A 27,317-nucleotide genomic window follows, 5' to 3' on the forward strand; every position below is an offset into this window, starting at 1 on the left:
CTCATAAACAAACTGTATCACACAACTCTACCTGTGAATATTTATTATTTAATCAATATTGAGTTTGCAAGTAAAAAAATAAATGGCAAGTAAATATGATTATGTGTGTTGCTATTTTCTGCTTTATGTGAAGTTGCCTTTATTCATTCATTCTTTCTTATTTATTTATTTATTTATTTAATCAGTTGCTTTATCTTGCCTAGGGCAACCCAAAACAACTTACAACCAAACAAACATACAATAAATCTCACATAGATACATTAAAACCAAGGGGAAAGATAAAAGCATTAAACACATCCCAATCACTTTTAAAAGCCACAGATAGTTAAAAGCCAAAGGCCTAATATCTAAAGATATATAATGATGGTGCCAGGCACGCCTCCCTGGGAACAGCATTCCACAAATGGGAAGTCACCACACAAAAGGACTGTTCTTGTGTTGCCACCCTGCACACCTCTTGTGGAGAAGGCACACAAAGAAGGGCCTCAGATAAGGAGCACAGGGTCTGGGTCTGTTCACATTGTGAGAGGTGGTCCTTGAGGTATTTAGAACTACTGTCATTTATGGAAAAGAGTTTTCCTTACCTTAAGTTACTATAGGCAGGCAGAAATCAATACATAAAGTCCTTCCTGGCATGGATATATGGATGGAAAAAGAGACATCTGTTGATTTCTGCCTCTCATGCAATTCTTAACAGTAGCAACTCTACAAATTATAAGTGAGCCTCTGGTAAGCTATAGTTTTCACTAAGCAAATGTGTTATTATCTATGTGCCTAAAGTTGACCTCAGCGAGATTCTGAATGCATGCTGTACCATCATGTCTTTACTTCAACGTCTTTATTTAGGGAGAGATATGATTTAATTTAGCTATAAGTCTTGTGATTATAGATGCGTATGAAAATATAAAATCATGGCTTCTGTTAGAAAATAAACTTCAGTTTGGAAGAAAAAAGAGGCCTCAGTCCCGAGCAGTCTTACATGCCTTAAACTTTCATGGATAAAAGTGAAACTCTGCATAACATTCCTTCATTATGCTCTCTTGAGCTAGATAGGGTTGCCATATTTTGAAGAGCAAAAAAGACGACACATTTGCCGACTTATACTTTTAACTATGGATCTCTATGACTCTCATCATGAAAAAGAGAATGTGTCCTGGAAAAAGAGAACATATGGCAACCCTAGCTAGAAACTATTATCAGTTCCAGTTCCTGGCCTCGGAGAGTAATGATGATGAGGCAAAACAAGAATTGGCCTTTTCTGCAGTGGCTCCCCAGTTGTGGAATGCTCTCTCTTACATTGCCTTTAGGCAACAGGCAAAAATGTTCACCTTCAACCAGGCCTTGGGCTGATTGTCATCCAATGCCCTTTTGAATGTGTTGTGGAAGAGGTGATTATTGGGTTGTTTCTGTTTTTGTTTTTATTATGTATTTTGTGTTTTTTTTATATTGTAGTTTTGTGTTGGGAACTTCTCGGAGATCTACAGCTAAAGGGTGGTATCCAAATGTAATAAATAATAATAATGTAGAACATGGGCAGGGAACATTTTCCTTATGTTACTAAATAACTGCACTCAGCTTCCATACATCTGGGATTTAGGAGAAGAGGTATCCATGTTTTATTTTAGAAATGAAATACTCCCAAACTTGCTACCTTTCAATTGCAATCTTCCTGTAACTTTAATAATCTACATGGCGTACAGAAATTCATTTGGTGCAGTGGCCCCCATCCCTGCACCTCCATGCTAGGAAAAATGGCATCTGCTGAACTTATGCCCACAATGTGGTTGTTGGAAGGCATGGGGATTCCACCTGAAGTACTACCTAACTTGCCTGCACATTCAGTCACAATAGGGTAGGATGTCTCTGGTTGTGAGCTATGGCAGCATAGAGGAATCTCCGACCCATGGGCCTGATTTGGCCCACATGGCCGCTACAAATGCCTTGGAAGGTCGTTTTTTAGCAAGCCCCACTTGCTAAAGTCCTATTTGACACCAACTGCCATTTTCAGCAGCATTCCGCATGTTAAGACTTATATTTGTTATGTATGTTCCTTACATTTATGCTTGTGCACAGTAGACATAACCCGGGGAAAGAGGTTCAGGCAAACATTTGATAAACCACCAAATGCCTCCTTCCGTTCTGTGAGTCCAATTCCTATTAAAAACAAAGGAGGTCCAGATAAGGAACCTCTCACCAATGGCCAGAGTTGATGGAAATTCAGTATTTCAGCAACATCTCAAGGACCACAGATACCCCACACCTGATGTAGGGGGGCATAAGGAACCTCTCACCCTAGGAGCCAACTCCTGGGGGCAGAGTTCCCTTCGTGTGCCCCCTAAAATATTTGAGGGCCAGCCCGAAAAGTTGATGGGCATTGCCATTCAAATAGGGTGTGTGCACCACATCATGTGACCTATTTCTCTCTCCCCCCCCCGCCCCCAATATTTTATTCAAATTGGCACTTCTGCCTCTCCCAACCCCAAGTTGTGTGTGACAAGCAGAAGTTCAGCCGGTGAAGTTTCTTTCCTGGCATGTTTCCCCCCTCCCCTCCCCCAAGAAACTACTGCGAAAAAGAGACACAGATTAAAAAAAAAGTAGGCCGTCCTGTCAGGGACGTCGCGAGGATGGAGGCGAGCCGCTGCTGCCTGAGGGCTTCGGCGCCGGGCGCTTCAGGTGCCCACCGTTGCCGTTACACAAGCGTAGCCTAAGAAGAGCGGGCGCCGTTTTCCCCTCACGGCAGCGGCGGCCGGTGCTCGTCGTGTGAGGAAAAGTCCTCGTGGCCGGCCGGGCAGCCCTGCCGCCGCCGCCGCCGCCTCCCTCTCTCTCTCCCTCCCTCCCATCAGGCGCTCTTTCTCCCTCTCTCCCCGTCAGCCAGTCACTCCGCGCTTGAGCTGAGGCGCGGCGGCTGCGGCAGAGGAGCCGGCTGAGGCGCGCTCTCCCCCTTTCCCGCCTCCTTCTCCTTCCTCGCAGGCAGGCGAAAGGGACTCGACTTGCCACCCGGCGGCGGCGGTGGCTTGGGCTCCCGAGCGTTGTTTGGCGCTGCCCGCCCGTCTGCCTTGCCTGCGGCGGCCATGACCTCGAGCGGCAGGCGGAGAGGCCGGGAGCGGGGGGAGCCTCACCAGCAGGAGGAGGATGAGGAGCTGCCCGTGTACCTGGCGCGCCCGGGCACCGCCGACCAAGTGCCCCGCCAGAAGTATGGCGGGATGTTCTGCAGCGTGGAGGGCGCCTTCGAGAGCAAGACCTTGGACTTCGCGGCGCTCAGCGTCGGGCAGAGAGGGGCCCGGAGAGCCCCGTCGCGGCAGCAGGAGCCCCAGCAGCCCCCGCCGGAGCCCGACGCGCCTCCGGACGAAGCCCCGGCCCGCAGCGTCGAAATCCGGGCCCGCTCCGGCAAGGAGCGCCTGCAAAACCTCGACTACGAGGATTACAAGGTAAAGGGGGTGGGATAGGGAGCCCCTCAAGGGTCAGAGAGGAGTCAGGGGGACCGCGGAAAGGGGCGGGGGGTGGCATCTCTGAGATGGGAAACAAAAGATGAGGCGATGAGGGCGAGGGGGACCTGCAGCCTGATCTGGAGGGCTGTGTAATGTGTGTGTTCGTGTCGACGGCTCATGGTGGAGCCTGTTTACTCGCGAGTAAAGCGCCCCCGAATCGCAGCCTTCGGCAGCTGGACTGACACGAGACTAAACTACTTACTTCTGGGCTTGTGCGTGATCTGCCTTCTTGAGAAACGTCCGAAGCATCTTTCGAACATCTCGCCCTCGTCAAGCTGCGAAGCGGTTAAAATTCAACAGAAGTTAAAACAAAACGGCACGAATCCTACTTGGCCGTACATTTTTACGGCCTGTTCCGAAGTTGATGATGGCTGTTAAGACGGTTACTAAGAGAGAGAGGCCCCTAGCGCCCCCCCTTCCTCCTGAAAAATAAACTTAGCAACTAAATAATGTGTGGATGAGGCATCTTTTCAACACTTCTGCCTTGTGTTTCCTGATGTTCCCGATAAGCCCTTGCAGCTAGGAGTAATTCTGATATCAGGGTTTAGGGATGTAAGAAACAACTCTACATACTCTTAGTGATGCCTGGATGTAGAGGTAACGTGACCACATTCTAATTATTATTCACCATCCCTGTGAATGAATCAGTTGCTTATTCTACTCTGTATATATGCTGAATCTTCTTTATTGCTCACAGAGGTTGTGGTTAACCAAGAGGAGGCTCTACAACTTTTTTCTGTTTCTTTTCAAGAGAAAAAGGGAGAGACAGCTTTTCTCTGCCATCAGCCTGTATTGCACAAGCCGAGTGTCAGCATTTTTAAAGTGATTAACTTAAAAGCTCTATGCCCTATGTTCCAAGAATGGTCAAGTAAGCCAATCAGGAGAGAATGTAGTCAACTTATGCCAGGATTGGTTACTTTAAAGTCAGTCCTCCCCATTTTCTTCATAAAAAGGATGAACTTGGAACTTAATTTAAATGGCTTGACTTTCAAAAGTTTGACCTTATAAGGAGCAGCTGAATAAAACAGGAACACCTTAAATATTGCATCATAGAAGTAAGAGCTCTTTTGTTAGAGGTTACATGCACCCTTTTAGGTTTTAAAAGTGGCCTAAGCATTTTTTTTAGGGACACGGGTGGCGCTGTGGGTTAAACCACAGAGCCTAGGACTTGCCCATCAGAAGGTCGGCGGTTCGAATCCCCGCAACAGGGTGAGCTCCTGTTGCTCGGTCCCTGCTCCTGCCAACCTAGCAGTTCAAAAGCACGTCAAAGTGCAAGTAGATAAATAGGTACCGTTCCGGCAGGAAGGTAAACGGCGTTTCCGTGCGCTGCTCTGGTTCGCCAGAAGCGGCTTAGTCATGCTGTCCACATGACCTGGAAGCTGTACGCTGGCTCCCTCGGCCAATAAAGCGAGATGAGTGCCGCAACCTCAGAGTCGGCAACAAAAGTTGGTCCTGAAATCAGGGGTGCGTTTTTCTGATTTTGGTCAGTATGTTTCTTGAGCTCATGTTTTGTTTGTAGCCTTGGCTAGAATACAGGTGTCTGGTGAGTGATACCTACTCCTTTAAGGCTATGTACACACTAGTGGCTTAAAATGCAGCAAGGTTGTAGTCCCCATCCTCCCTGCTGTGTTTTAAGTCACATTTGCCAGGTTGCTGTGCACACCAGAGAGGGGGCAAGGATGTCTTCACCAAATGCACATTACCTGTTTGTTTTCCTCAAGCCTACAACCCACTCACCCTGAGCTTCTGCTCATGGAGCTGTCATCTGTGCATGTAAATGTACATACTTCAGCTTAATTGTGAAATGATTGTGGATTACGTTTTCAAATCAGGTGAAAGCTGATTTGAGGGAAAATGCATGAAATAGCAGTGTTTCTCAAGAAACTACATATGGATTGTGGCTGATGTCATGTGGACACGGCTTCAAACGCCAATAGTGGCAGTGCACTGGAGCCAGAGTTAAGTGCTAAGTGTACATAGCTGGTGTTACTGATAGATGCTTCATACATGATAATTTCCATACGGAATTAACAAGTGTGGCAATGAAACAGAACCAATGTTATGTATGTGGTAGAGCTTAAGTTTTGCTGCAAGAACATGAATCAAGAATATAATGCCAATATTATTTACACAATGTATATATTTGTCACAAATAAGGTTTTTCTGATAAGTCTTATAAGTGATGGTTTACATTGTTAGTTACTCCATGCAGGAGAAAGCCACCATGCATTAACTAGTTCTGAGTTCCAAAGGGGATGGAACTGTGCCAGATACGGGCATAAGTATTGGTTGGAAGTTCTCCTGTCCATTTCTAGGTCAGTGTGGGCTGCTTCAGTGAAGTCAGCTGGAGCTGAAATCATCCATAGAATGAATTCCTATTTCATATGATTCAGTAAGGTTGCTGCTTCGCTAAGGGGCTGCCTTAACAGAATAAGGCTAATTTCAGACTGAACTTCAGTTCATCCAGCTGTAGATGAGCGCCGGATCCTTGAGACTGGGACAACAGATCCTTTGTCACATGTGAGAGCTGGCACCCCTTTAAGCATGTAAGCCAAATAAAACTGATTGGAAGATTACGTTCTTAAGCAATGAATAGGTTATAAACGAACTGTTGATAAATGCTTATAATGGTATGATAACTTCTTTTTCTCTGGTTCTGCCTAGATCTGTATTGATCTAGGGTTGTTAGTTCAGGTATTCCTGATCTGAAACTTTGGAAGAGAGCTGTGCTGGATTTTTAGCTGTGGTAGGTTTTTCTTCAAAAAGGTGCAAAGAACGTTGATTTATTAGTACTGTGCTGCCTTTCAAACAGCTTTTGCTAAATATTTGCCAAAAGAGTCTGCCATGACACAGACTTTCAGCTACCAACTTTCTATCCAATTCCTATCTTACTATTTAGTCTTGTTTATCCCACCCTTCTTCCAAGGAGATCCTGGGAGAGTACATGGATTTCTCCCCCTCAGTATTTTTTCTTGCAACAACCCTGTGAGGTCAGTTAGACTGAAATATAGTGACTGTCACCCATTGGGGATTTGAACCCAGGTCTCCCAGATCCTGCACTTAAGCCACTGCAACACACTGTTTCTCTTAGGATTGAGACAGCATTATCACACTTTTTTTCCCTTTACTAAACAAAGGTGCTGTGGAGTTCCATATACTCCAGACTTCCTTTTTTCATTGAATCAATCTCAATTTTAAATCTAAACAGATACCGCATATTGATGCTATAGCAGCTTTCCGTCAATTGGAAAACATCTAACTCTATTCCATTTGTCTCCAAGATCCTGAACATCAATTTTACAGCATTTCTATAAACAAGTAATATGGGTTTAATCTTCAAACATCCATTTCCTCCAGGAGATGCTGAGGCTTTCAAAGCTGATGGTCCAAAAATAGACTAAAATGTGCTGTAGTTGAAGGTATTGCCATTCAGCACTAGTGAGTCAAGTGGTATGTAACCTGCAAAACTGAAAATGGCAAAAAAATCCATCTAATCCTATTAAGTGGTCTAACATGTGAATAAATATCACTTCAATCCACATCTACTATTTTATTATTTATTTTCTTGTCTTTTGTTGTTATATTTTTAAATCACACTTGCCACACATGCACTTGCCATACATACAACACCCACAAACAGTAAACATACTTGCCAGGCATACATCTGTCTTGTTAAGAATTCAGTACATACCATTCCCCACTATTTCTGGTTATTTCCCACTGCCTCCAATGATTTTTATATAAGTTATGCTGCCATCAGTAATGTTTTGAAATTGTATTTATCATTTCTTCAGTTCTCTTTGACATGCAGGGTGCTCACTTTTTTAAAAAGTTGCTGCTCGCCTTCTTAAAGTTCCTCTGTTTTTCTCTGCTCTCTATTGCTGGCTGGCTGCAGAAGTGCTATTAATGTAACAACTTGTAAGGGACAAAGTTCTTAAATAAATAAGCACAAGAAATCCTCAAAACAGCCAAGGAACACCTGAGCTATGGAGGGAGAAGATTGGTTGGTAAAAGGTTAAAAGGTGGGAGAGAGCTGCTGTTGCCATCATTAACATAACCCTGTACTGTATATGGGGTTGCCTGTCAAGGAAACTCAGAAGCTTCAACTGAAAGCCTCATTCCCATGTTGGTGGCACATCATCCCAGAATGTATGGCATTTGAATAGCTATGCAGATACATCAATTTATTTTTTGCTATGTTCTACGTCCACTGTTGGAGGCAAAATGCCTTTGAGTACCAGTTGCTGAGTATCACAACTGGGGAGAGCACCTTTGTACTCAGGTCTTGCTTGTGGACTTCCCCTACATCTCTAACTAGCCACTGTAAGAAAGGATGCTAGACTAGATGGGCCTTTGACTTAATCCAGCAGGGCTTTTCTTACATTCTTTGAGAATTCTTATGTCCAGTACTGATATAAATTAGATCTGTTCTAGAATGTCTGAGTAGACATATATAGGATTGCACAATAAGCAGAGCTAAAATAGATGGCAAAACACTGTTTTGTGAGCTTTGGGAAGCATAAGGCAGAATGATTATTCTGTTAATTACATCTACTTCATCTACCTTAATCAGAAAAAAACACATTCTATTATGTTTTCCTTTATCCGAGAATTGGACAAGTCTTTGTCTCTTCAGCATGTGGGTCAAGACATTTTCTCTTTTCCTAGGTAATTCTGTGAAGGGCTTTTCCTTGACAGCTGGCTGTATTACAGAATTGTACTATACAACTCGTTGCAGGATTAGGCACAGAGATGATCTGGTTTATGTGGGAAAATGCTCCTACTCTTCAGTGGAAATCAATGGTCACTAAGTAAATCTTCCATCAAAATAGGAGTTTACTGAATAATCATTCATTTGCTGGTATCTATTGCAGCATTGTGTCATGGTTTCCATTGTCTATATAAAAATCAGAATGTGTGAAATTAGTACATCTATTATTTATGTCTGACCTAAAAGAGGCCAGTTAAATTAAAAATATAAAGTGTTCCTACTATAAGTAACTTGTAGTAGTATATAGAAAGATGAACTGAAATTGCTATAATTTGCATGAATACAGATGCAGCTATATTATCAAGCAGTTTCAAGGCCCATTTAAAATGCTTTAGGTTTCTCATGGGGGGGGGGGGAGATGTGTCTGGCTAACTTTTGCTAATTAGGAACTTATACTACTTCAGAGTAGTACTTGTGTGGAAGCACAAGTGTGCCCTTGAAGAGAAGAAGAAAAGACTAGCTCTTAAATTGATTATTCTGAAGGGAAAGTTTCGTTCCATATTCAAAACTGATTGTAAAACGATTTGATCACAGTTTACTTGTACTAAATATTTATGTGTGATATTGTGTAGTGTGTACGTTGACCTACCAATGCAGAGGAGACTGATTGGTGTTTGGATGGAAATCCTCCATCCAATAAATGAAGAAACATCTCAGTAAGTGCTACATTACAGTGGTGACTACTATTAAATGCCTAGCTAAGTGGCTGTCCAGTTTGATGGGGCCAGATGAATGGAGAAACAAGCCAAGTCCTTCTTGCTCCTAATTTCATTTCTTGAAGCTAGTTGTCCAGGCCCAGGCCATACCTCTGTGGCTGTCTTTAGCTGCAGCAGCATCTGTGGCTAGCAGGCAGGACTTCCAGCCACTCCTTGTTTCTCCCAGCAGTTACTCGCTCAGAGTACTGTATTATTATTCTGGGACTAGTGCAGGTGGGAATGGAGGAAGACAAATGCTTGCAGTCTGTGGTACAGTTTGCTGTGACACTGATCTCCTTGACATGCTGCAGACCAGGTGTAACTGGGAGCGAAGACAAAGGCTCTGTCCTCACATCATAGTAAGCTTACTGGGATAGTATGAATGAGCTTGCTAAAAGAGGAGCAGAGCAACTGTGATCTTCCTGGCAGCCAACATATTTGTGCATTTGCACAAAGTCATGGTTTGGCTTTCGTGCAAACATGGCCAAATTGATTCTAACTTAGTTAGAATCAGCTTTCCTCTTTTCTCTCTCTAGAAGAAGTGATAGTGGTTCTCTGTATACTCCTATGGGCGGCAGTTTTCCTCTTCTCTTTCCCTTTGTCTCATAGTTTTTGCAGGTATTGTTGTTGGCCTACCATTTTCCAGTCAAATATAAGGTATAAGAGCAGTGGTGGAGCTGATCCAGCTCTTTGCACAGCTGCATTGCATTTCCCCTCTTTCCCTTGCATGCCCTATTTTGCTGGTGAGTGTGGCTTCGTCAAAAATATTTTGTTGGCCAAATGTGGTGGCCTGGCTGACCTAACTAATCAGTGCAGGGGAGAGATCTTGGAGGAGTTAGTATTCCATAATTAGGGACACTTGATAGGGTGTATATGCTCAGCACTTCATTGGATGCCATTTTTTCATATTTATATTCTTAAAAAATAACAGGAAACAGGCACATGCCTTTGCAAACTGGAAATGTGCCCAAATAATTCTGTGCTCAATGTATTGTTTAGAAGATACAGTTTAGAAGATTTATAATAATGGCCCCAAAGCATGAGTGCAAAACAGTAATTGTCAGTTTCAATAGCACCTAGTTTAGAAGGTTAGTGATTGAATATTTGATTGATTGATTGATTGATTGATACACATCTGCTCACTTGTGGAAGTGCTCTGTTGTTTAGCCACTGACATATATTTTGCCTTGAAGAACAATAGACATGAGGGGGCCATTATTTTTATTTGTTTTGGATTGTTTTATTTGTTACTCCCGTAGTGTAATTTCCTTTCGGACTGCCAGCTTAAGTGCACATATTTTGTTATGTAATTGCTTTAAGAAACTTCCTGTATTTTCATGTAGCTGTTCACATACTGATCTGTGATTCTGCTTCAGCTGTGGACTTGGGATGGAATTTAGAAAGGCAAGCCAGATTTCTCTAGTACTGCTCATTATTATCAATAGAGCTCCTGTCTTTTAGCTGATATAGCATCTCTGTGAGAAAATGATAGATTTGAGGATGAACTGGGAAGCTCATCAGATGTAATTAGAAGAATTGTTATGATTGTGTTACTTTCAGGTCATTGTCTGAATGACTTGGAAATGTGATGTAGTGGGTTTCTTTCTTTTTTTTAGTTGGCTGTTGATGAACTGTCAACAAAAAAACTTTTCAGCCAACATGTAATGATCCAAAACTGGCACTGTTTTGGTTTTGATGGGAACAATGAAAACTTATTTTAAGAAACTTAAGAAAGAAACTAATGTCTGCAAGATTATTAACAGTGGCAAAGGCATGGTGAATTCTTCTGTATCATTAGAGTGCTGGAAAAGTCTGGTTTGGAATTCAGCCTTGTTAGAGAAACTAACACTACAGGTACCAAAGACATACATGTAGAACAGTTTGAAGTCAATTCGAATGACGTTGTTGCTTTTCTAAATAAAGGAAACAGTGATTGGACACTTCCAGAAATGTATTGTTTGATGTGATATTTTGAATTCACAGGTGTGGTACTTACAAGATTCTTTCTGTAAAAGAGGAATTGAAAAGAAAATACTATCATGTTGGTTTGTGTATGTTGTTTGTTTTATTGTATAAAGTATTTAATGTTAACAGGTGATTGCCACTTCTGCTCAGGATGAATATTATTATTGGTAATTATATATGATATACAGCTTCCAGAAATGCTGTATATGTGTTGATTATGAAGAATACTTGCATAGTATCAGGATGCTTGCATATCTAAATCAGGCATGAGCTCTGAACCAAATATCCCAAACCTTTGGAGAATTATTGTATCCAGTCTTCACTAAATTTGTACTTGTTTGACAAACAATTGGAACCTACTTATTTGTATCAGGTTGGAAATGATTGGCTTTATACGTCTTGTACTGTAAAGGAGTGGACTAAAATCTAGGCTTTGGGAGATTCAGAATAGCAGTGTGCTGCTCCAGCTCTGGGCCTTACATGATTTGCTGATGGTGTTTTGCATTGTACTGAGTTTATGTTCAGCAAGATAATGGGAAATTTACAAATACAATTATTTGCAGTAATTGTGGTCACCTAGTGGAAGAACTGTATGCATTGCTATCGGAATAGTAGTAGTAGTAAAAGCGAAATAAAGTCAGTATTGCTAACCAGAAAGATCTCACTTTGCCACCAAGTGTCCTATCCCTCCTTTCTGTAGCAGTAATCCAAATGATCTGTCCTCTTTCCTCAACTCTTTCTTCCATGGAGGAAGTAATGCCACATCTACCTCCTAAACAACATATAACTGACTCAGCCACCCAGTTCCTTAGCAGGCTATTATGCCTAGTAACGAAAAATGAGCTGTGCTATCCCACATTGAAGTAAATTTGAATCTAGATTTAGGCCTAGTCTGTGTTAGATGCTTTTTATACTTGAATTACTATCCTAGCAGACTCAGAATTGACTTTTCATAAAGAACAGTCACAGCATCTGAGTTGGAAATGATTAAGAATCCATATTCTTTTAATTAAATTCATTGGAAACATGTTGGTTTAAATTAAGGAGGAGTGGAGGAAGAGTAAAATGTTCTTTTGTTGAAAGGGGGGGAAACCATTTAAGTTAAAGCATGATTTTTTTAAAAGTCCAGTGCTTTGGAAAACTTTCCATTGCTGGGGTTGTTTGGCTATATAAATTACAGGCTGAGGAGTAGGTGTAATACGTGCAGGAGATTCTAACATCTGTCTATTCCCATTGTGTGTGTTTAGTTAAAATTGTACAGGAAAATGTGCAAGGCAGAACAGAAATATATAGTACAGCTTTGAATGAAAAGCATCTGGACTGAAATCAGCAATATGTTTTCAGGAAACCCAGTTACTGTCCATTTCAAGTTTCTCAAATTCAGGGAGAGGTGCTTATGAGATCATAATTGGAAAAACAGATGTATTCAGAGGACCTTTCCTGATAGTGATTTTTTTTGCTAAGTGAGCATTGATCATTTTGGCAACCATTTCTGGTTGTATTTCTTTTTCCAATAGAGATTTTGTGAAGAATTCATTTAAAAAACAACAACAAATCCTCCTGAAGAAGTGTGCATGCACACAGAAGCTTATATCCAGAACAAACTTGGTTGGTCTCTAAGGTGCTACTGGACAATTTTTTTATTTAAATCCTCCTTAGTTACTGGATTTTAAACTCTCTTTTAAAATCACACGCAGTACCCTGATTAAAGTACAAAAGGAAAACAAAAAAAGTCAACCTAAATATAAGTCTGCAGAACATTCAAAAAGCTTCAAAATCAAGACATTAAAAAATATTCAAGCAACAGTTGTCCCAAACGCCCCTTACTAACAGTCACATTTAAGTCTTGAAGGTTAAAGTGTGCATACGTGTAATGGAACTGAACAGATAGCTGGAACTTTTTTGACAGTTTGTTGTTACTCCCAGAGAGAGGCAAGTGTCATGCCACTCTGTGTTTGCTGGAGGGTTTATTGGGAAGATGCAGCACAGTATCATAAGCTATAAAAAATACATTTTTAAGCCCAGTATCTTGTCTCCATTAACCATCAGAGTGTTCTTGTGTCCAGGAATCTGAGCTCACCAGATAGACCTAAACACTGGACTCCTTCTCATGATGGACAATAACACTTAATTAGATGATATAAACTAAGTATTGATACACTAATGGGGAGGCCTTTTATATTCTGCCTGTCATGCTGTTAGCTGGCTATCTCCATAATGAGCTTTATTCTTGGAGAAAGGACTCTGATATTATAGCCTTGGTGGTCTCTCTTTCTTGCAAGGGTATGTTGCATTGATAATTGTGGACTAAAATATAAGCACTCTGTGTATGTACATAAGGCCAAACACCTATGAAAGTACAAGTGTTGCTAAAAATAAGAGATCTGTGTGCCATAGACAAGGTATGATGGGACAGATCCCCATCTAATATATAAATTGGACCAACTGGAGTATCTGTTAGTCATAGCTAGCCCTATATACAGTATAAAAATTTGCTTTTAACATCAGCTTCATACTGTTCTATATAAAACTATGGCTAGAGAAACATTGATGAATACTAATATTTTAATATTTAGAGACAACGTTGAATACTTAAAAGCCTGGGTGATCAGCACCTGGGATATTTTCTCCTCTTCCATGTTTCAGAAGTAGATGCTCTTTAAGATAACTTTATATTTGGGGAATTATACAGCATTTTTCTTGGTGGTGCCCTTCAATATTCTGATTATTCAAAAACAAATAAATATATGGTTTGCTTGAAAGTAAACATATGTAAAATTGGAAAGCACAGCAACATTGAGCCTATATCATGTTGGTGTTTTAGCAAATATTCATTCACCTCATTAATTGTCTAGGTAGTAAGGTAAATGACATGTATCTTAGATGATAGGTTATACTGCCAACATTCAGAAAAACTCTGGTGAATATGATCTGTTTGGTGTATAGGATGTTCCTAATACCCCAGTGAGATCTAGAATTTGAAAGCTTTGTGGTTCTGAACGTCTTGCAGCTTTTCCTGTGTACTTCAGGTAGAGAATTTAAAATATGTTCTTCTCCATGTAGAACCTGTGCTGAAATTTTTACAGTTTCTTTATGTGTTAGGTTTTATGCATTAGTACTATCATTTAAGTTGGCAAACACACCCCTTTGTGATATTTGTCTGGCTGCTTGTTTTGTGTCAGCCAATTTCTAGTGTTCTCATAGTGTATCACAGTCTTCCCCAATCTGGTGCCCTCCAGATGATTTGGACTACAACTCCCAGCAGCCCCAGCCAACCTACTTCTTACCCCATCACTGGTATGCACCATTTCGGTACAAATGTATTATTGTATTTTAGTGTTTTGTTGGAAGCCGCCCAGAGTGGCTGGGGAAACCCAACCAGATGGGCGGGGTATAAATAAATTATTATTATTATTATTATTATTATTATTAGTCCTCAAGTAAGCAGGTGGCTTTGAGGAAATCACACAGCAACCACTGTATAGAACTCACCACATACAACAGCTGCCATACTGATGAAATTTGAAGCTGCCTGTATATGGCAGGCATCTTGTATGAAATGATCCTTCAAAACTACAAATACATCAGTTCAATCAACCAAAACATCTGGGAAGTACTGCATGTTGTACAGTCTCACTGTGTGTCTCAGTTCATCTCAAATTGCAGCTGTGATTGTGGGAATTCCTTGAGACTTTGACAAGCACACCATATACATGGTTACAGTGGGGAAAATATATTGTGTGAATTTGTCTTCAGAAGTCTTTCTGTATGAGTGTGAATTAAAAGAGAGAACAGTTGCTATGGATGAATGAAGAAAAGAACTTGTCAGAAACAAAAACAAATGTCCGATATGCTTTCCAGAAAGCAAGAAAATGGCATTGCTTCATACGTGTCCAACTGGAGCCTGGCTAAGGCAATGTGTGGTTCCATCCGTGACTTTCCCACCTCTCAAATGGGAAATTGCTATGATCCTTTTATACTGACAAGTTTGGAGGAGGAAGTTCTGAGCAGAAATCTCACCTCCCTCTTAACATTCTTAGTATTGTGTGTAACTAGGGGGGAGTGAAACAGGTGCTTTGGTTTTACAAACTTGCCTTTATTCTTCATTCTTGTCAGCAACTCAGTTATTGCAGTGGGGAAGCTGGATACTGTTCACTGTATTGACCAGATGATAATTGCATTGGGGGTGGGAAGAGAAATATCTTGCAATGAACTTTCTCCTCTTTTCTAGGCTCAATTTACAAAATCCTCAGATGCCCTGTCCCATTCAGGATAGCTCTCTGGCTCTAACTAGCAGATTCAGGATGTGGTGCTTTCTGTTCTTCCAGAAAGAAGAGGGTAATTTGGCAAAAGCTGTAATAAGCTATTTTCTCCTTCTGGCTTTCACAGCTTTTCCTTGTGGCACTCTCAACAGCCAGTGATGTGGGGTGTAAAATTTTCAGTGCTTTATATTTTTGTGAAAAAAATCCAGTTTCATAGCCTCATCAGCAACAATGAATGACTTCCAATAGCAAGTATTAGGAGAGCTTGGCCATTTCAAAGTTTATGGCTTACTTGAACATGAACTAGAAGTTGTTCAAAGTTCTGCCCTAAAATGAACTTAATTCTCCTTTAGATTACCTAGCAATTATGGAAACTACTTCCAGGCAGGGCTCTTTTTTTTCACCGGAACTCAGTTCCAGCACCTCTCAGGAGGCATTAATGGTGAGCACCTCTTTTTCTAGAAAAATAGCACAGCTTTCAGAGATGTTTGAACGGGTTCCTTGAAATTCATTGAACTGAACTAGTTCATTCCAACCCCTGCTTATCATTGCAGGTGTATTGCCCCCACAAACTAGGCTTTGAACTGTGCTTTTCAAGGCAAACAACACTGTTACAAGCAAAATGTCACCTTTAAAAGCCTTCTTTTGTTTGAAAAGCTGCTTCAGGAAGGGACAGTTTAAGAGTTAGCAGGGAATAAAGTACTCCCTGCACCTATCTTAATGTTTCCAAAGAACAACAAAACAGTTGCCTGAGTATCATTACTGATCAAGAGCTTCATTAACTACAAAACCCAACATTTGGGATCCCCTCCAAATCTTTCATAGGATTTTGTAGTCATTTTGTAGCTCTGCCCAAGCCAGTACTGTGTTAGCACCCCAGAGTCTTTGGGCTATATTAAGACAAGGTGTTTTAGATCCATTATGAAATTTGGACAACAGTGCATTGTAGGAAGATGGGGGATAACGTCAACCCTTTCCCTGCATAGATTTCCCATTGTAAGTGCTCCCTAGCTGCCCCATAATAGGTGCTTGGGTGAAGGCATTTACGCCAGAAAACAGTGCAGTATGGAAGGGTTCTACCTTCCCATCCCCACAGTACTAAGGTCTTGATTAATTCAGAGGGAGGAAGAGAGAGTTGTTGCTTTAAAAAAATGAAAAGTTTGGGAGAACCAATCATGGATCTCAAACATATATAATTTGGCCCACTGCTGCAGAAATTGGGTGAGGCATATATCATATCATATCATATCATATATCATATCATATCGTATCATGCACATCAGGAAGTCATCAATGGTGTAAAGCTGATGCAGAGTATGCATACTGTTTCCAGTGTGATTTTTGGCAGAAGCAGCAGGACTTAAGCACTTTTCTTTAAAAAAGAAAGAAGAAAAGAAAGAGTCTTTACAAGGGTAAAAAAGAGATATGAAACAGGCCCAGAAAGGAATGCTGGCAGCACATCCCATACAGGATGAATGTAGGGAAAACCATCAAGTGGAACAACTTCTAGCCTAGACTTGGCATGGAAGTTGATGTCTTGTGCAGTGAATCTGAGAAGTAAAAGCTTTTTCAAAAATGTCATTAAAAATGAATGTTTAAAAGAATAGAAAATGTAACTTGGCAACAAAGAAAGCAGAACCTCCCCTCACTTCCCAGAACATACATGCAGCCTGCATGGTGTAGTGTGATGTAATGGTTAGTGTAAGACTAGGACCTGGAAGACAAAGGGTTCAAATCCTCACTCAGCCATGAAACGCATTGGATGACCTTGGACGAGTCTTGGCCTAATCTACTTCACAGGGTTGTGAAGTAAATTAAATGAAGCAGGAGAACCCTGTACACTGCCATAAGCTCCTTGGAGCAACGGCAGGATATAAATATACAAAATAAATAAATTAATGTATTGTTTCTAAAATGCCATGAAATCACTTTCTTCAAAGAAGCTTTTAGTTGTGTTGCTACAGGGGAAAAATTGAACTTCATTGAGAATACTGGGTGTTGCAATATAGTTAAATAGTGCAGAAAGTAATAGTATGAAGACATGTCAAACTTTTGTCAGCTGACAAATATGTGGCAGCATTCATCTTGTAGTTGCAGAGGCAAATCAATAAATGTTTCAGAGGCCTAAAAGGGATGGGTGGTGTGTGGTGTTTTTTTTTTTTAAAGGGATCTGTATTTAAACCACACTACCCATTATCCAGTAATACACACTGGGTAGAATTCAGTGTTGTACTATTACAAACATTTCACTTGACAAATGGAGCAATTCTGCCCCTCCCTTTCTGGATATTCTCCCAACACCAGCAGCACTACCAAGGGTAGGGGGCGCAGGGAAGCAAGGGGAAACTCCCATTGTGTAAGTGCTTGCATGGGGCTTCTGCTGATGGGGTTTGTTAAGTGAATCCTGATCATGAAGTTTTATCTAAAAGATACACAAGTGAAAGTTGCTTCTGCTCATCCCCCCCCCCATCCCACTGCAGTTCCCCATACTACACATTAGCTCTTTCCTAAGGGTCCTCTAACCTCAGGAGAGGTTTTTCAGGGAGCTGTAGTGGGCTGGAAAATCCTGTTATACAAGCAGACTTATATCTGCCTAACTTTGGATGCAACTTATGAAATTTGTTGTGTTGTGTAAAGGTAAAGGGACCCCTGACCATTAGGTCCAGTCGTGGCCGACTCTGGGGTTGCGGCGCTCATCTCGCTTTATTGGCCGAGGGAGCCGGCGTACAGCTTCCGGGTCATGTGGCCAGCATGACTAAGCTGCTTCAATATTTGAAGGACCATCCCTTGTTTTTGTATTATGTATGTTGTTCACCACCCTGAAATCTATTGGATGAAGGACAGTATACAAATAATTTAAACAAATAAATAAAATAAAAAGAGTGCTTGGTTTCATTTGACCAGGCTGACTGTCATCTACCTGCACCAGTACTGATTTACTAGATCTGTGCTGCTGCTCCCCAGAGACAGTTTACCTCTTTGGTAAAGGTAAAGGACCCCTGACAGTTAAATCCAGTCGCGAACGACTCGGGGGTTGCGGCGCTCATTTCATGATGAGGCCAGCATGACTAAGCCGCTTCTGGCGAAACCAGAGCAGCACACGGAAATGCTGTTTACCTTCCCACTGGAGCAGTACCTATTTATCTACTTTCACTTTGACGTGCTTTCAAACTGCTAGATTGGCAGGAGCTGGGACTGAACAATGGGAGCTCACCCCGTCGCGGGGATTTGAACCACTGACCTTCCAATCTTTAAGCCCTAGGCTCAGTGGTTTTGACCACAGCGCCACCCACGTCCCTTTGCCTCTTTGAAGAGGGTGGAAACCATACTTGCAAATGATTCGAGAAAGGCTCCAGGCCCATTTTCCCACATATCATTGCTGTGTTGAGAGTGCCACTGCTTTTGTAACCTAAATGGCACCATTCACAAGTGGACAGTATCAGGCTTAGGGGAATCCAGAGATTGTAGAAGCACAAGTAATTTCTATGACAAACTCTAAGGGGAACTTCAAAAACATCCCCCAAAGGATTGAGCGTGCTCAGTGGCTATGGAGTTTGGGATATGAGGAGAGGAGGGAAATGGAGTGGATACAATAGAAGAATAGAGTCTTTTGCAGCTCTTGCTATGTATATGGATTTTGCAAGAGAGTTTTTATAGCAATACATAAAATGACTTGCCGGATCTAAAATCACACAAAAAGTGACAGGTGCCTTTCCCCTTTCCACCATAAGTCCTGCCCCTTTCATTGAAAGTTCCACCTTTTGCTATAAATTTTATATTGCTTAATATAAATTTGATACAAATTATTCAAAAAAGTGATTATAAAAGTTTGTTTTAGGGTATCATGTGACCTATGTACGTGGCTGTCTCAGTGCCACAAATCTGACAGCGGGTTTTGAGTCCCCGTATAGATACTAAATGTTTGGGTTGTGCCTCCCCACCCCTCCCCTGTAGATGTCGTCATTAGCATCCAGCCTAGTGTTTGAAATTCCAGTGTGTATATACTGTAAGCTCTTCAGGGTAGCCTGCCCTTTGCCCCAGCTACAGAACAGATGTAGATGACCCAACCATCCTTACCCCAAGGCTTTATGAATGCTATGACCAATAGGAACAGGTCTTTCCATTGACCATAGACCAAACCAATGAGCTTTTTGGAAGACAGGGACATGCCTCTGGGATATGAGAACTAGGAAAGGTATAAATTTGAAGGCTGTTTTTTCTTACTACATTTGTCTATTGATTTATAAAATCTGATTTCTTCTCAGGGCTAAGATGCAGAAAATGATTATTTGTTACAGAAGTTCCATGTCTTTCTGTGGAGATCTTGTAGACTAGGAAATCCATATATTTTTATTAAGGGGATTTAATGGAACCACTAGTATATGTGCATTGCAGAAATACTCAATTTTCATTAAATAATATGCTGCACAAGAGATAAAATTAACTTTGTGCTATTTCTGAACAGAAACTCTAGCCATAGGTAGTTCTGATTACTCGCTGTCTCTTTCGCTTTATATTTAACAACAATTATTTGCTGTGATCTTGCTGTGTTTGACAAACCCACCACCTGCTCCAGCTCCAAGAGAGGAGGAAGGGAATTCCTTCTACTGTAATTCCCAGTCTCTAAGCATAAGCTGCTCCACTGAGCATTTTGATGGATGCCCTTGGCTCACTTTTAATCTTCAAACCAGTATTGGCTTTTCCATGGCATGCCAGGTGAGATGCATGTGAAAGAGGAGATCTGAGAGTGGAACAAGAGTAGAAAGTGGGAAAGGTTAATATAGCAGAAGGATGCAGGTTAATCAATATGCATAAAGACTCATACAAAAGAAAGCCCATGTTTGGGTCCATTTTATTTTCTAACTTCTCTGCATGAATTCTGAGGGTGCTGTAAACTGTTGAAATGTGAAAGTCCCTGGAGGTAAAAGTTCTTCATTGCATATTTATCAAAATGAACAATCAGTGAGCAACAAGAGCTGTTACGTTACACAAGTCAGAGTCATTCAGTCATTTGCTAGCTACTGTGGAATTACTGCATTTCCCGTCAGCCCAACTAGAAAATGTTTTTGTCTCCACTGAAAATAAGCGTTTCTAAGGGTAAGTGTGAGCCATCCCTACTGGCATAGTCTGTCGGCTGACTTGGTAGGTGGTGGACCCTAAAGTGGCTCTGTGGTCTGAGCACCCACAGTCCTGGACTCATACCAAGGGGTTTGTGGTTAAAACCCTGGGTGCTTAGTGGGAATTCTAGAATGTGCCTTAGGATAGTTTGCTTCTTCCACAAGCTCTAGTGGCTGACTATACAATATTTCCCCTGCCCTCCCTTCAGCTTACAGAGCAGATATTTTGTACATATGTTCTGCAAATGGATGAGATTATCTCACCTCAGGTATGAAGCGCAATATCCACAAACCACATCAACAATCTTAGACCCCCTAACCACACTGTAAAACTTTTTAGAACAAAGAAAGTTTATATTCCATAGGGCTTGATGATGAGAAACTTTTTGATTTTGCTTGTTTTGTGCTCCCCCCAGCTTTATGTATGTCAATTACTTTTCACAAGCCCTGAAAGAAATGGATTTCCAAATAAAAACCTTTGAAAAAATATTGATCATTTTGACAAAAAAAAAAAAAAGAAATATATAAATTCTAAAAAAAACACGGGTGGAGGATTGTTGTTCTAAAATAATGTTAGGTATTGTAACCCTGTTGCACTTCTCCCTTTCCTGCACACACTATTTTCCGAACAACAGCAAGATTTTAAAAATGGATGGGTTTTGAATTCCTTAGGGAGCGCTTTCCAGTGAAATAGGGTTGAAATGGGTTAGGTTTTCAAGCTTGGTCTAAAACCATGGGAACAAGAAGATTACTTTGCAGGGGATGGTGGAAGAATCACTACAATATGAAAAATGATGATAAGGTAGTAGCTTTCCAAACTGTGTGTCACAACACATTATTGTGTCAGCTGCATTGTGTAGGTGTGTCATGGGAATGCTCCCCATGCTCTTCCCAGGGCTGGAAGGCTGGCAGTTTATCCTCCGGTTTGCTAGTAAAACTGAATTACTGTGGCTCAAAATGATGCATTGTCTAAAATCTGTGTCACCAAATTGGAAAGTTTGGAAAGCTGTGTAGGGATTTTAAGGAGACTTACAAAAGAAACACTGTTGTAAATATGAGTACTAGCTTAACTGCCTCTTCCTTTACAAAGTTTTTAGTCTACTTTACCACATGCCAACTTAGCTGCTACTCTTCCACTTATGTACATTTTGTTAAAGCATCTGTTTTAGACAAGAAACAAACTAGAGTAAGGTTACCGGATGTCCCCGTTTCCTGGGGACAGTCCCCGGATTTACAAATCAGTCCCCATACAAAATCCATTGAAGTTGAAAAGTGTCCCCAGATTCATTGGAAAAAATATGGTAACCTTAAACTAGAAGTCATTTGTTGCTCAAAGAGATGAAATATCTCTGATATTTTCCACTGGGTATCTATGGATACCAATTCCTAAAATCTTAGCTGCTTGCTAGTCTCTGGGAAGTTTGATGTGCTTTTCTGACTGCTCCCTTGAATTGTCAGTGCTGGCTTGTAGCTCCTTGCTTCTTCTGCAGTAGCTAACGTCCCTGGGAAAGAGCTTATGGGCCTTGCCCAGTCCCTTTGCAAATCTGATAGCCAGTCTTTCCACTGCTACCCTCTAGCGGCTGACATGCCTTACTGCTATGACAGCAGCTCGGAGTGGGTGAGGCAAATAAGGCGAGGAGAGAAAAATCAATGCACAGAGAAAGCGAGACTGGGAAGAAGGAGAAGGGAGGAGTCGCCTCATCAGCCATTCCTGTCTTACAGGGTCCCAGCTGTCATTGGTAAAAGAGGAGGGAGGGAGAGGATTTACTATTGTGTGAAACAAGTGGGAGGGGGCAAGATAGAGAGGAAGACGAGGAAAGGAAGGAAGCACCATTTGTTTCACCTGAGCTTGAGCTTCTTTGCAAGCTGGTATTGCTCCTAGGTTGGAGGATAGGAGCTGGTTCTATCCCTGCCACAACAGCCGAACGTCATGTCTGGTTATCAGGGCAAGAAGAACATCCCCAGGATAACAGTGAGTGGCTTAACATATATTCTTTCGTTCTCCCCACCCTCCGCTCTTCATGTTTGCTGCATTTATGCTTCTGTCTTCACATTTGTTTTGTATTAGTTTACTCATCCCCACCAGCTACTACCCATGTCAGTCTAGTTTTGTAAGAAGCTGGTGCTGATTCAATTCATAGTTGCGAGGCATATTAAAAAGCCAGCCAGCTTGCAAAAATGAGGAGGTGCATGCAGGGGCAGCCCTGATTAAGTAAATCTTGGGACTTTCATAAACTGTACAGTTGACACGGTGGTGGGGGAACCTTCATTGTCTCATGCTGTTAAATTACTGTCTGGGAAGACTGTACTTGTGTGAAGCAGTGATATCAGACTGCAGTATCTTCAAGCCCCAAAATGTTGCTATCAAATCTCTCTTCTCCCCCCCCCCCACCTCCCCCTTCATGTCTGTTGTCCATGTCTGTGGGGCATGGTGAGGATTTAGTGACATTCTGTTTTCAACCCTGCATGTTGGGAGTAGATTTCCCTCCTTGTTCACTTCAGGATGTTTGATCACTTTTTAAATGCTTTGGACAGACCCTTGTTTTTGTTTTTTGTTCTGTCACCACTCTTTTTTTTTTAAGCAGGAACACTGGTATGCCTAAGTTGCCTGCTGCATAGTTTTGTTTGCTGCATATTTGGGTGCGTCATGTGCTTTGACTGGCTCAGGAAAAAGAGGAATTGATTCATCTGTAAATGTGAAAGCTTTGTTTTACAAATGAATGTGAAATATATAATTTTCTCTTCTTCTAAATAATGGTTTGCTTGTTAACATGAAATAAAAACAGTCTGTTGGAGAGCATGGGGGGAAATACTGTGAAAAATAGCAGTGTGTTTTGCATCGTTGCATCAGTGTGTGCCCTGCAGATGCATTTCCAGTGGCTTCATACTCCACCCTGATTTATTGTTGATGCAATGAAACGGCTTGCAGAGGGGGTACCCCCTTGGTCTTTAATAGGCCTGGGGTTTATTGTCGCTGGCTTCAGATGCAAGGAGTGCAGCTGTGCTTTGTCTCCAATGCATTTTAATGAAATCTTTTGTGGGATAGGGTATGCATTGGGGGAACGGGTGGCTACTCCATCTTTGAGGCAAACAAAGGAAGCAGCACAACCAAGCATGCACACACACTCGCACACACACTGGGTTGGAGAGGGGAGAAGCTTAGCAGATATTTTGTCTTCCACTGAACCTGTTTAGAGGGCAACTAATTTCACTAAAGGATTGCCTTTTCTGAAGAGATTTTATTGAGTGCTTTCTTTTGTTTGCCCATTTAATGATTTAAAAGCATTTGAATAAAATTGATGCTCATGAATTCATTTTGTGATGTGTGGGGCATATTTTCCTACCTGTGACCTTAAATAAGGGATGAGTTTATGTTAACTACAGCTGCCAGTTTGTTTTTGTCACCCACCCCCCCACCCCACCCCCACTGAAACAGCCAGTTTTCTTGAACCTTTTTTGGAACAGATATTTTTCTTTTAAGGTGAAAAACACTGAGAGTCGCAGACTAGACAGTTGGGACTAATTATATAAAATAAGTAGACATAGCCAACATCTTATTTTACTCTCACATTTCTGGCAGTACTGAATTATTTGCCTTTAATGCCAAAGTCATTTAATATTTAAGCCAATTTTTACCTGCTTTCAGATAAAGCAGCTAGGTGTGTACATGCACAGTATAATGCTATAAAGCAGCCATGTAAAAGTGTTACATTTTCTTCTCTCTTAGGTCTAGAAGGTGTGACCTACATTAGCTAGCGAAATCCCATGATATTGTTTTCTTTTGTGCTGCTGCACCTGACTGCAGCAGTTTTTCCTCTTTGACGCTCTGTGCAGTGGGGCCGCACCTATCTTGGTATTCAGCATATGCTTTCTTATGCTTTCTTTGAAATAGTGGAAAGTCCAGCTGCGCTAGGGTCCAGCTGCTCACTATTGTGTGTTGTTTCATAGGTCTGCTTTGGTTATTTTATGGCTGCAATTAGCTTAAAAAATTATGGCATTTAGTGCTGTGGATCTAAAGTCAGGATAAAAGTAGTGATAATAAATAAATTCTTTGAGGGTGATATTATTCTTTTCAGGGGTTTTTAAAGCATTCTCAGCAGCACTCTCTCAAATTAATGTCATTTTAAAAAGCAGTTCAAGGTGGTGTAGCTGGAAAATAAATGGTAAAGTTAGGTATTCACCTTTAAAGATGCATACCTAACAGTCCTCTGATAGTGTTAATAATTGTCAATTCTATACCACATGGTAACCACATAGTACAGAACTGTAAGGTGTGTACTATTGCGAGAATGTTCCTTGTTCAGTATATGAGATGTTGGTCCCCTGAAGACATGACACATTGAAGAACTGCTTTCTTAGGAGTCCTGGGGGAACCCCACCCCCCACTTTCTACAGGGAGGTGCATCCCTGCATTTGAAAGGGTGTGACCACCCAGGAACCAGAAGTAATTTCCAAGAGGGTAAGGGTATACTGGTATTCAAGATTTCTTCTGCCCACAACACTGATTGCCACATGTGGCCAGCTCAGGCTGTGCACAGCCCATCGTTTTTTCCTCATTTGACAGGTTGACTAGCAGGGGATTGCAGTGCTGTAGAAGAACATCTGAGATCAAGAAAATAAACTCTTGAGGTATAAGAGCACTGAATCCCTTTGTCATCATAGCTGGCAGTAAATCTCACTGCTAGTAATGAATATTGGAGTGAAAACAGTAGTACGCTTCCACAGGCAGTGATGTGTGCCTGGTTGTATGGGTGGGGCTCTGCCTAAACTCAGGCATAACAGTTTCTGCGTGATCCTTAGGGATAAGCCAAAATCTTGCAGAATAATAGTGTTGTTTGTTTGTACTTAGCTTGTACATAAACTAAGAAATCCACTACAACTTGTGCAGATATTCATCTTGCATATTGTTGAAAAGCAGTCTGATGAAATGGGAATGGCAGGATGTCTGTCTTGTCTTTCATACTGGTGCTCATGAGCAGCAGCTGTATTGTGCATATGTGGCTATTTTCACTGTGTTCTCAGGGCGTTGCCATCTTGAATATGGCTATACATGTATAGTGAGATTACCTAGACACCTGAATTAGGAAGATGGTGAGGTAGACTGAATAAAATAAGTTGTAGATAATATATTGGAACTGGCCAATATTTCAAAAGCTCAGTGGTCTTAGGTTAGGAAGTAAAGATGTGAGACAGATAAGATACAGACTATACAAATAGTATGTGTTTTGCTCAAAATAGACTCTTAGGGATCAAAATTACAATTGATGCTATGTTTATTTTTTTAAGTCTTGCCAAATAAATTGACTATACTAAAGACAATAGATGAATCTTGGATTGCATGCAAAGAGCATGCAGATTCCGATCTGGAATACTTCACTAGTTTTTTTTACTCCTCATCAATAAATTAGATCTTCACTTTGGGAAGAAAAATGGAGTCCTGAAGGTAAAGTGACTTTCTCAACTACATCTGCATCAACTACATGCTTTTATTTTTAGACCAGTCTTTTTTCCACTGGGCATCTCCTAGCTCCACAGTATATTTTTGTTTATAAAAATATGGTATATTGGGGAATATACCATATACACCCAATTGGTGAACCCACTGGAAAGTTGTTCATGAAGCTGAGGTTTCTAACAGTAACCACACCACCAGGATAATGCATACCTTGTACAGTATGTAGAACACTATTCACTTGCCCCTGCAATTCCCAGAGATTGTGATTTTTGGATTGCCTTGGTAAAAAAAGAGGGACATAACAACACTCTTTTACAAGAGAGAGCTGCATTGTTGTCAGTGCATGACCTTTGTAATGTTTCTTTCAGTAACAGGAATAACATTTAAACTCTGCCCTTCTTCCAAGCCATGTGCCTTGTGGATATGTAAAGTATTATCTTCTTGGCTGAAACTAACCTGTTACTTTTCTGACCTGAGTCTCAAAACATGTACCCAATTACTGTATTTCTGAACATCTTTTGGCCTGTGAAGTGTTGCAGAGGACCAGGAATTGCATGCAAGTGTTAAGCAATTTGGAAGAAAAGTAATGGCAAAGTGATGGTTTTCAAGGAAGCATACCTTTATTACACACACCCAGAACAGTTTACATAGGACTCCTTGATTCAATCATTTTAACAGGCCAAATCTGCTTAGTTGCAATAGTAGAATTCCATTGTCTGCTGTGAGACCATTCTCTATATAACTCTGCATTGTATAAAGAGTCTGTGTAAAATTCCATTTTCATACTCCTGCCAAGTCAGGAAGCGGCTCTAATATATGTATGTTTTATGCTAATTTAACACACTTCATTGGCCACATACCCAATACTTTGAAATATGAGTATACATCTGAGAGTCGCACCTATAAAAGATCCAGGAAAACATCATGTGGGAGACAAGATGAACAAACTGTGGAGCTACTCCAGCAGTACTCTGTGTGCATGTGCTGCCCAAAATTGTATAAGATGGCTTTTTCCTCTTAGACCTTTGAATATGTATGAAAGAAGTAGAGTAGAAAGAATCTACTCCAGTCTTTCAAAAGTAAAATGAGGAGGGGACTTAAGATTTAGATGAACGTTATCTTTTTTAACAGAAAAAACTGTTCTTATAACTTGGACTCCTGTTTGTTTTCTGTTTCCCTATTGTTTTTTACAAATGTCAAATATGATGTTCCAAAAATATGAGAATCAGGTAGGGAAGGCATGGTCTATCATTTTAAAGCAGTCTGGAAGATGAAATAAATCACAAGTATATGCAGTGCTATTTTTCTAGACAAACAGGTGCCGGAACTCACCAGGAACACCTTCCCCTTTCTCTTAAAATGGCAATGGCACCCACCTGAGAGGTGTCAGAACTGAGTTCCGGTGAGTTACCCCTGGAAAAAAGCTCCATATCCACCCTTCTGCCACTACCACTACTGAACCCTAACACCAGTGTTCAAAACTTTATCAGAAGATATGTTGCTTGAACCACACAAACACAGTGAAATTGATTTCCTGAGGAATACTGCCCATTGTGTTTTTTAA

At 41.1% G+C, this 27,317-nt stretch overlaps 1 protein-coding gene and 1 long non-coding RNA gene across 16 annotated transcripts in view; one reads left to right on the forward strand and one right to left on the reverse strand.

The window, feature by feature from the left end:
* The window catches only part of LOC308472417, a 28,703-nt gene extending 24,390 nt beyond the window's left edge, over window positions 1-4,313 (reverse strand). For 3 of the 12 annotated variants that reach the window (XR_013983472.1, XR_013983473.1, XR_013983483.1), the window contains exons 1-2: window positions 3,691-4,100; window positions 585-2,154 (exon numbers count right to left, since the gene is read on the reverse strand). This is a non-coding gene — a long non-coding RNA (uncharacterized lncRNA). Of the gene's footprint in view, window positions 1-584; window positions 2,155-3,690 lie in introns of all 12 variants that reach the window. The other 9 variants (XR_013983478.1, XR_013983479.1, XR_013983480.1 and 6 more) reach the window with 6 other exon arrangements.
* Window positions 2,556-27,317, forward strand: part of DPYSL3 (dihydropyrimidinase like 3) — a 53,797-nt gene continuing 29,035 nt past the window's right edge. Inside the window, exon 1 of one of the 4 annotated variants that reach the window (XM_080997189.1) lies at window positions 2,556-3,428. In XM_080997189.1, the coding sequence (XP_080853315.1) occupies window positions 3,072-3,428 (357 nt within the window). In that variant the 5' untranslated portion in view covers window positions 2,556-3,071. Of the gene's footprint in view, window positions 3,429-22,050; window positions 22,271-27,317 lie in introns of those variants that run through there. The other 3 variants (XM_080997190.1, XM_080997191.1, XM_080997192.1) reach the window with 3 other exon arrangements.

This window comes from Podarcis pityusensis (assembly GCF_964106645.2).
Source record: "Podarcis pityusensis genome assembly, chromosome: 2".
Lineage (NCBI taxonomy): Eukaryota > Metazoa > Chordata > Lepidosauria > Squamata > Lacertidae > Podarcis > Podarcis pityusensis.